General features: G+C 32.5%; 1 protein-coding gene across 1 annotated transcript; it reads left to right on the plus strand.

Annotated features, from left to right (window-relative positions):
- The first annotated feature begins 707 nt into the window (after window positions 1-707).
- On the plus strand, window positions 708-2,670 carry LOC136216724 (F-box protein FBW2-like). Its single transcript, XM_066003280.1, has 2 exons — window positions 708-1,106; window positions 2,084-2,670. Exons 1-2 carry the CDS (start codon window positions 766-768, stop codon window positions 2,595-2,597), a joined length of 855 nt encoding a protein of 284 aa, XP_065859352.1. The 5' UTR covers window positions 708-765; the 3' UTR covers window positions 2,598-2,670.
- Window positions 2,671-8,626: the final 5,956 nt, after the last annotated feature.

The following is an 8,626-nucleotide window of genomic DNA, read 5'->3' on the forward strand; positions in this document are numbered from 1 at the left end:
CTATTGCGATAAAAATGATATGACTAACCAAACATGGTAATGAGCTTCGATTATAACGGGCATTCCATTACAACAATACCAAAAAGAACCTATGCAATTAAATCAATTAAAACATTTAATAAAAAAAACTTATATGTCCAGTCTTCAAAATATTAACTTCATGGTGAATTTAGAATCCACCTAATCAACTAAATTTTACAAAATACTAACGTGTACCCTTGTCACTTTTTTTTTTTGAATCAGTGCTAATTTTATTTAGTAAAGTCTGCTGAAAGGAACGAATACAAAAATGAAGGAGCACAAGCCCACTCCCCACGATCAGACATAGAATTGGCCGCTCTTGCTAAACAGTGAGCCGCACAATTCGCTGAGCGTTTTACAAAAGAGACAGAAGAATTACCTAGCTCTTTTAACAATAGAATACACTCTACCATAATATCTGAGAAATAAGAAAAAGATTTGTACCCTTGTCACTTAATAACAAAAGGAAAGACTTAATAACTGGTTAATGAAATTATAGAAACAAACATTTGTTTTATCTTTTTAGTCAAAATCTAGAATTGTTTCTGTGAACTTTTAATTGGAGGGATAAACATTACAATACAAAGTCCAAAATACCCTTGTCAGGATTGTAACAGGTGTATAAAAAGGAGGGGGAATAGGAAGAGGCTCATAAAAAAAAAAGAATACTTCCCACAAAAGTTAATATATAGGCTTAATACAGAAGAAGAAGAAAAAGAGTTTCTTTCTGACATTTCAGCTCTAATGGCAAATCTCGCTATGCAAAAGAAAGAGTGGTCTTCGTCTTCCTCTTTCCGGTGGGAGGAGCTGAATCCGGAAATACTAGCTCTGATACTCGTCCGAATCCCGATAGAAGAGAGGGTTGGACATGCTTCATTGGTGTGTAAAAATTGGTTAGCATGCGTTTCAGGATCTTATTGCTGGTGTGATATGGATATCCAGGACTGGTGCCAGAAAAGGAATCGTTCCGTGGAAGATGTTGACAGAGTAGCTCGTAAGCTTATGAAGCGTAGTAGAGGTTCATCTGTGTTGCTGTCTGCTTACAATCTTGGAAACCCCGGCTTCATTTATGCTGCTAACTCGTGGTATGATAATTGATTCAAAATGTTTCCTTATTTTTTCTGCTCTTTCCATGCTTAAAAACGGTACCTTTTCTTGTTCTAAACATAACCTATATGAATAAAAAGATTGATAGGTAGGAAAGTTTACACCTTTTTTGTATGTTTGTAAACAAAAATCCATTTGATTTCAGATTTGGAGTCATTTTCGGAAAATTTACATTTTGAATTTATCTGTTCCATTTTGTGTAATGGGAAATTTCAGACTTTCCTTAAGTTTCATGTTTTTTTTTTTTTTTTTTTTTTTTTTTTTTTTTTTTTTTTTTTTGTTTTTTTGTAAAAGTGTCATATTTCATTCCATAGAATCATAAAGTATGAATACAGCACAATAAAACTTCCCACCCATACAGGCTATAGCCAGTATAAAATCCACAAAGGGAAGAAAATAGACTACAAAGAGCAAGAAAAAGACTACAAAGAGTAAGATAAAGACTACAAAAAGCAATAAAAAACCACAAAGGGTACAAATACAACAAAATAGAAATCATATACTTCTCGGAAGTCGAATCCCATTGAAAAACAGATGAACCTTTTCCGCTCTTGCTAAGACCGAAAAAAAAATAAACGATAAATGTATAGCTGACCGGTGTAGATCTGACGGAAAAGTGATACGAGAAGGTATATAAACTTCAAACTAGAAAGAAAAGATAAAACTGAAACTAAAAAAACAAAACCTAAAATATAAATGAGAGGAGGAAGAAGGAAGACAAGCTTCCTCCTTCCTCCTCTAAGAGAACCTGAACAAAAGGAGGCGAGGCGGTGACGGTGGTGGAAGCTTGAAAAAAAAAGGAGCAAAGGGGAAGAAAAATGGTAGAGAGAGGAGCCTCTCTCTATAAATCTTAGTTTCATGTTTGAATTAACATTTTTTCCTAATAAGGAAAAAATACATTCACTTATGGATTCATTCTCTTGAACATATACATGAATTTATCTATTTTGTGCAGTGGGAAAAACCTGAAGGTGCTGAAAATGCCAATAAGCGAAGTGACCGACAAGATGGTGGAAAGGCATGTTGGTTCGCTAGTGAATTTGAGTGTGTTAGACATTAGTTATTGTTTGAAGATCACAAGCAAAGGGATTGCGGAATTTGGTAACAACTGCAAAGGCCTAGTCGAACTCATAAGAAACATGCCGTCACCGCTAGAAGTGAAATCTTTTGGAGAAACTGATTTCGAGGCTGATGACTGTGAGGCTATAGCGATAGCAAATACAATGTCAGGTCTACGGAAACTCGAGATGTGTTATGGGTTGTTTGGAGATTTGGGTCTTGATGCTATACTCGCTAATTGTAAGGCTCTTTCGCATCTTAACATTGATGGGTGTTGGAAAGTGAACTTGGGTGATGATCTTGTAGTTAAGTGTTTGAAGCTTGAGTATTTCGTTGATCCTTTTATTGATGAAGACATAGCCGATTATGATGACGACGAGGATGATGATGAATGTTCAGATTCTTATTAGTCTTAGATAAAAGCTGGACAAGTTTTTGGTATGTTTTGAGTAGAAAGAATCACAGATATGATACTTAAATAGAGATAGAGTAATGAAAAATATAGTTATATATGGTAGTTCTCCGTATCATTTTAATGCATTTTGTTTGCATTAACAAGTTAATTTGCTGAAACTTGTGTTCCTTTTGAAAATATTTGCAAAGGATCAGTTTGATTTTCATGTGATAATTTAGTATTTAGATTAAAACACATGTAGGAAAAACATTGCAATTTAAAAAATTACACATTATATCACTTTGAATTTAATCTCGAATAATAAATCAATTACATTTTAATATCTCAACACTCTTCTCAAAATCAAATCATAATAATACTTTTTCTTTGAACCTGAAAGAGACGTTTAAATAGATGATGGATTTGCATCCATGTAAATAATGTTCACAAGCCACTCTGGCACAACAGTGGAAACAAAATCGCTAGCATTGGAACAGGCAAGCCTAGCTACCAAATGAGCCGCACTGTTCGCTAGGCGAGAAATAAAAACTAATTTAAAAGAAGGGGTGGATCTTAGCAGGGCTCGACAATCTTCTACAATCATGCCAAATTCAGAAATGTCCTGCTTTTCAGAGTGAATAGCATCTACCACAGCCTTAGCATCAGATTCAAATATAACAGCAGAATAACCTAAATTAGCAATCCATAACAAACTTGTGCGGATTGCAAGAGCTTCAATGACACTTGGCTCTTTAATGCTTGGGATAAGACTGCTACTACAAAAAAGAAATGCTCCCCTTTCGTCCCTAATAACCGCTCCCATGCCACTGCTCTCCAGTTCATTGAATATGGCCCCAAATCATAATAATACTTCATTGTTGGTTATGTTTTATTTTCAAAAAAAAATAAAAATCTACTTTAAATTACAATCATTAAAACAAAAATCATATCAATTTAAATGTCATGTGAATAAAATTAAAAAATAACTAGAAATATTTTAAAACTAACTCAAATAATTTGTATATAAAAGATTAGAGTAAAAAGAATTAGGGTGGCGTTAATCATTGGATTTTGTTATAACAATAAAAATTAAATTGCTTTTTTATGATATCCTTCTATCTTCTTGAGAATTTTAGTTTATAAATATATAAGGTTACATTTTACTTATCAGAATAGATTATCCAAAAACTTGCAATTACAAATCAAATTTAAAAGAAATAAATAATTTATGTTCATGAAGATGATAAAGACTATACAGATTTTGATTAGTCTTAGTTAATTAAGAGCTCGGTAAGTTTTTGGTATGTTTTGAGTGGAAAGAATCAGGGCCGTCTTAAACATTTTTGGGGCTCCATGCTGAATGAAAAATTGAGACCTATTCATTAAAAAAATTAATACTTTTAACTTAATTTTTAACATAATAAATATAATAAAAATAATTAAATTAGATATTGTATAATAATAATAAAAAATTTGGACCCTTTAAGACTCTTAAAGCGTTAATTTTCTGGATAAGTTAACATCCACTTAATTTTTTACATAATAATTAATAACAATAATATATTTAGATTTCTATAATAAAAAAAATTGGACCCTCTTAAATTTAGGGCCCTGTGCGGGAGAGCTCATTATACACCCTTCTGCTACTCCCCTGGAAAGAATTACACAGTGATATGATACTTAAATAAAGATAGAGTAATGAAAAAAATAGATACATACTACTTATCATTTTAATGTATTTTGCTGTTATTGATAAGTTAATTTAGTGAAACTATTTATCTTTCCAGTAGTTTTCACATGTACCCTGATTACCAAATAAATTTTGGTCCTTTATCGTTATATCTAGAAAATTCTAGGGTGGAGATTCAAAGGATCCTAAAAAGTAAATTTAATCAATCTAGATCTTATGCTGAATGACCAAAATTCATTTGGTCATTAGAGTCTATATGAACACTACCGTTATCTTTCTGCGTTCTTTGAAAAACATCACCAAAATTGGGATAAGTTTGATTTTTAAGATAAATGGTTAGAAAATATAATATTTTTAAATAGTTATATATAATAAAATATTATATTTTCTAGGTATTTATCTTGAAAATCAAACTTGTTCCAATTTTGGTAATATTCTCAAAAGGAACACAAAAGATAAATAGTTTCAACAAAATGAATGTAGGATAGATATTTGAATGCTCACTCGGGTTAACGGGGGGTCTGCTAGATCGACATTATCGAGTAGCACCCTTTGATGAGAGATATGGACAAGAGGTTTCGAGAAAACTAGTGTTTTCTGAATTATATGAAGCCAGTAAGCAAACGGCAAATCCGTGGGTATTTGAACCCGAGTATCCGAGAAAAAGTAGAATATTTGATAGAAGAACATGGGATCCTTTTGAACAGCCTGTTATAATAGGGCAACCCTATATCTTGAAATTAATTCATCAAGTTGATGATAAAATACATGGACGTTCCAGTGGACATTATGTACTTGTTACACAACAACCCCTTAGAGGAAGGGCCAATCAAAGGGGACAACGGGTCGGAGAAATGGAACCTAACCATACATGCCTCCCAATTATACCTTCCAAATCGTCCACACTAACAATCCATCCTTCTCCGCCAAAGGGAGATTTTAGTAAATAACCAAAAATAACTCTTGGGTTAAGGGTCAAGTTGGTAATTTTTCTTACATCTCCCCTCCGGAATACTAAAAGAAAAGAACCTATACCTAGCAAGATTAAGTGAATACCTAAAATTGTTGTCATTTTATTTCTATCTTTCCATACATAACCAAAAAAAGGAAAAGATTCTTCAAAAGTCTCAGGACACTTCACAAGTGGTTTTCTTAGTGTTTGATTGATTCCAACTGATGATCAGGTTGTTGACATTTTGACCAAACCGCTTCCTAGTCTTCGCTTCAATCGATTACGCTCTCGGTTGTTGGTACTACCTCAGTATCGGCTTGAAGGGGGTGTTAGAGATAATATGGTAATTATCTCTAAGATAATTATCAATATACTAATAGAGTTGTAATTATACTATAAGTCTAATTAGGTCAGTGAAACCTAGTTGGTTTATATGTCTATACCTTTCATATATATACAATTGATCTATGGAAACCCTAATAAAGGGAATCATTCAATCATCTCTCTCTGTTTCGGCCCCTCTCTCTCTCTCTAACAGTTCAACTTATATCACTCTCGATCACCCTCTTCCAAGTTTGCTTAGGTTTTTCCCTACCCCTCACCATTACATCCATTTGCCACTCCTCAATCCTCCTAACCGGCGCATCCAGCGCTTTTCATTTTATATGGCCAAACCACCTTAGTCGGGTTTTCCTCATTTTATTCTCAATAGATGTAACACTTACTTTTGTCCTAATTATTTCATTACTCACCTGATCCTTTCTCGTATGACCACACATCCATCTCAACATACGCATCTCCACCACCGACATCTTATGAATGTGACAGTGTTTCACTGCCCGACACTCTGTACCATATGACAATGCAGGTCTAATTGCCGTGTGGTATAATTTTTCCTTCAATCTATTAGGCATGTCAAAGGTCATAAAGGAAACTCGTAGCACTCTTCCACTTCGACCAACCAGATTTAATCCTGTGAGCAACATCTCCATTTGCTTCTCCATCTGTTTGAATAATAGACTCTAAATACCGGAAGCAATCCAAGCCCTGGATAAGTCTCCCATCCAGGGTGATTGTCCCTGCCTCCCTACTCTTATCGCCGCTAAACTTACACTCCAAATATTTCGTCTTACTTCGGCTCAACTTAAAGTCTCTAATTCTAAAGTTTGGCTCCATAGTTCCAACTTCCTCTCCACGCCTTCTCTCGTCTCATCAACCAACACCATATCATCTGCAAACAACATGCACCACCATGGTATACCATATTGAAGTGAATTGGTTAATTCATCCATAACGATGACAAAAAGAAATGGGCTAAGTGTGGAACCTTGATACACTCCAATTGTAATAGGGAACTCTTCAGTCTTTCCAACACTGATACGTACACTCGTGCACACTCCCTCATACATGTCCTTTATGATGTCAATATATTTCCGCGAAATGCCTTTTCTTATTGAGACCCACTAAAGTACTTCCCTTGTACCTTAATATGAATATGATTAAATGTGAATAAATAAATAAATAATATACTATCTATTGTATGAGTTGGACAAAAAAAATTCGTCGAATTTATAAATATTAATCTCCAATTCTATTATTATATCACAGAAAATATGAAATCTTTTTTAACGAACTAATATGTAATTTGTACAGAATAAGGAACAAAATATCTGTGTTTTATAATAATGTCGGAAATTGACCCAACTTGCTAATTAGGGGTAAAATTACTCTTGGCTGCCAATCTTAAATGTAAAATTGCACAATTTTAGACATCAAAGATAAAATTGCACCTGGTCGTAAACGTTATGAACATTTTTGCACCTTATCCCATTAAAATATTTATTCAAAAAAATTTAATGCCCAAATTTATCACACTTAACTAGTCTTGGAAATTTTGACATATTATAAATTTAGAATTAACCTCGATTTCTAAATTAAATTTTACAAATATTATGAAATTGTACGGTTGTCAAGTATAAACCTTTGCCTTTTCACACTTAATTTCAATCTTAATCAACTTCTCCCAAATTTTCTACTTGAAATTCCAAATCAAACATTTAGGTAATTAAATCAATTAACATTTAATAAAAGAAAAACTTAATGCCCAAATTTATTACACGTAGACCCGTTTGTTTTATACTCCCTTTGTCCCATTATATAAGTCGTTTTAGAAAGTGAATTTTTTTCCAAAATATAAATCGTTTTGGTTTTTCAATAACTTTTAGTTTAGTTTTTTGGTCCAAACATTAAATATTTTTGTTTTGATCTATGTGTTTTTTAACATTCCAATGTTTATTCTCCAATAGTTACATGACAGAATTTTTTTTACTTAACCAGTGCAAATTTGTTAATTTGACTGAACATTAATGGTATTTCTTAATCTGTGTGAAAATCTCTAGAATGACTTATATTATGGGACGGAGGTAGTATAAGGTTTGGTGTTGGAAAAAACTGATTTTCCAAAAACCAGGGATTCACTGCTTTTGTAAAAGTCTACTTTTCATGTGTAAAATGCAAATATGAGGTTACAATGTGCTTGAAATGATGCTTGATGACATGGAGAGTGCTTGAAAGAGTGTCTTGCATTGGAATAACAAATGTTGCTTAAATGATTATATGAATGCTGCCAATTTTTGGCGCTCTTACTTTTTCTTTTTTTTAACATAACAAATGATTTTAGTTGCCTAGTATTTGGTGGAGTTTTATGACAATATTTATTATTAAAATAAATTATATATAAAATAATGATTTATAGGACCATAATGATAACTTTCAGAGGTTCTTAGCATTAGAGTCATTTTTATAAAAAAAAAAGTTATTAAAGGTGACGCGGATGAGAGAAAAAATAAATAAATATATTTAGACACGGTGTGTTAAGTTTTATCAACTTTGAAGAGTGCTTACATTCCAGATGCTCTAACCAAACATTTAAAACTCTAATTTTGAAGTGAAAAAGCAAATAGAGAAATGAAAAGTAGCAACTAAACACCTTTAATCTTCTAAATTTTGACTTCATGGTGAATTTAGAGTCCACCTCTAACAAATTTTAAACTAAATTCTTACAAATATTACAAATACTAAAACATGAACCGTTGGTTAATTTTTATTTATTTAACAAAAGGAAAGACTTGATAATAATGGTAAATAAAATTGTAGAAACAAACATTTGTTTTTCTTTTTAGTCAAAATTTAGAATCGTTTCTGTAAACTTATAATTATAATTGGAGGGATAAACATTACAAATCAAAAGTCCAAAACACCCTTGTCAGGATTCTAACAGTTGTATAAAAGAGAGGGGGGAATAGGAAGAGGCTCACAAAAAAAGAATACTTCCCACAGAAGTTAATATATAGGCTTAATACAGAAAAGGAGAAAAAGAGTTTCTTTCTGCATTTCAGCTCTA

Source organism: Euphorbia lathyris, chromosome 2 (assembly GCF_963576675.1).
Source record: "Euphorbia lathyris chromosome 2, ddEupLath1.1, whole genome shotgun sequence".
Lineage (NCBI taxonomy): Eukaryota > Viridiplantae > Streptophyta > Magnoliopsida > Malpighiales > Euphorbiaceae > Euphorbia > Euphorbia lathyris.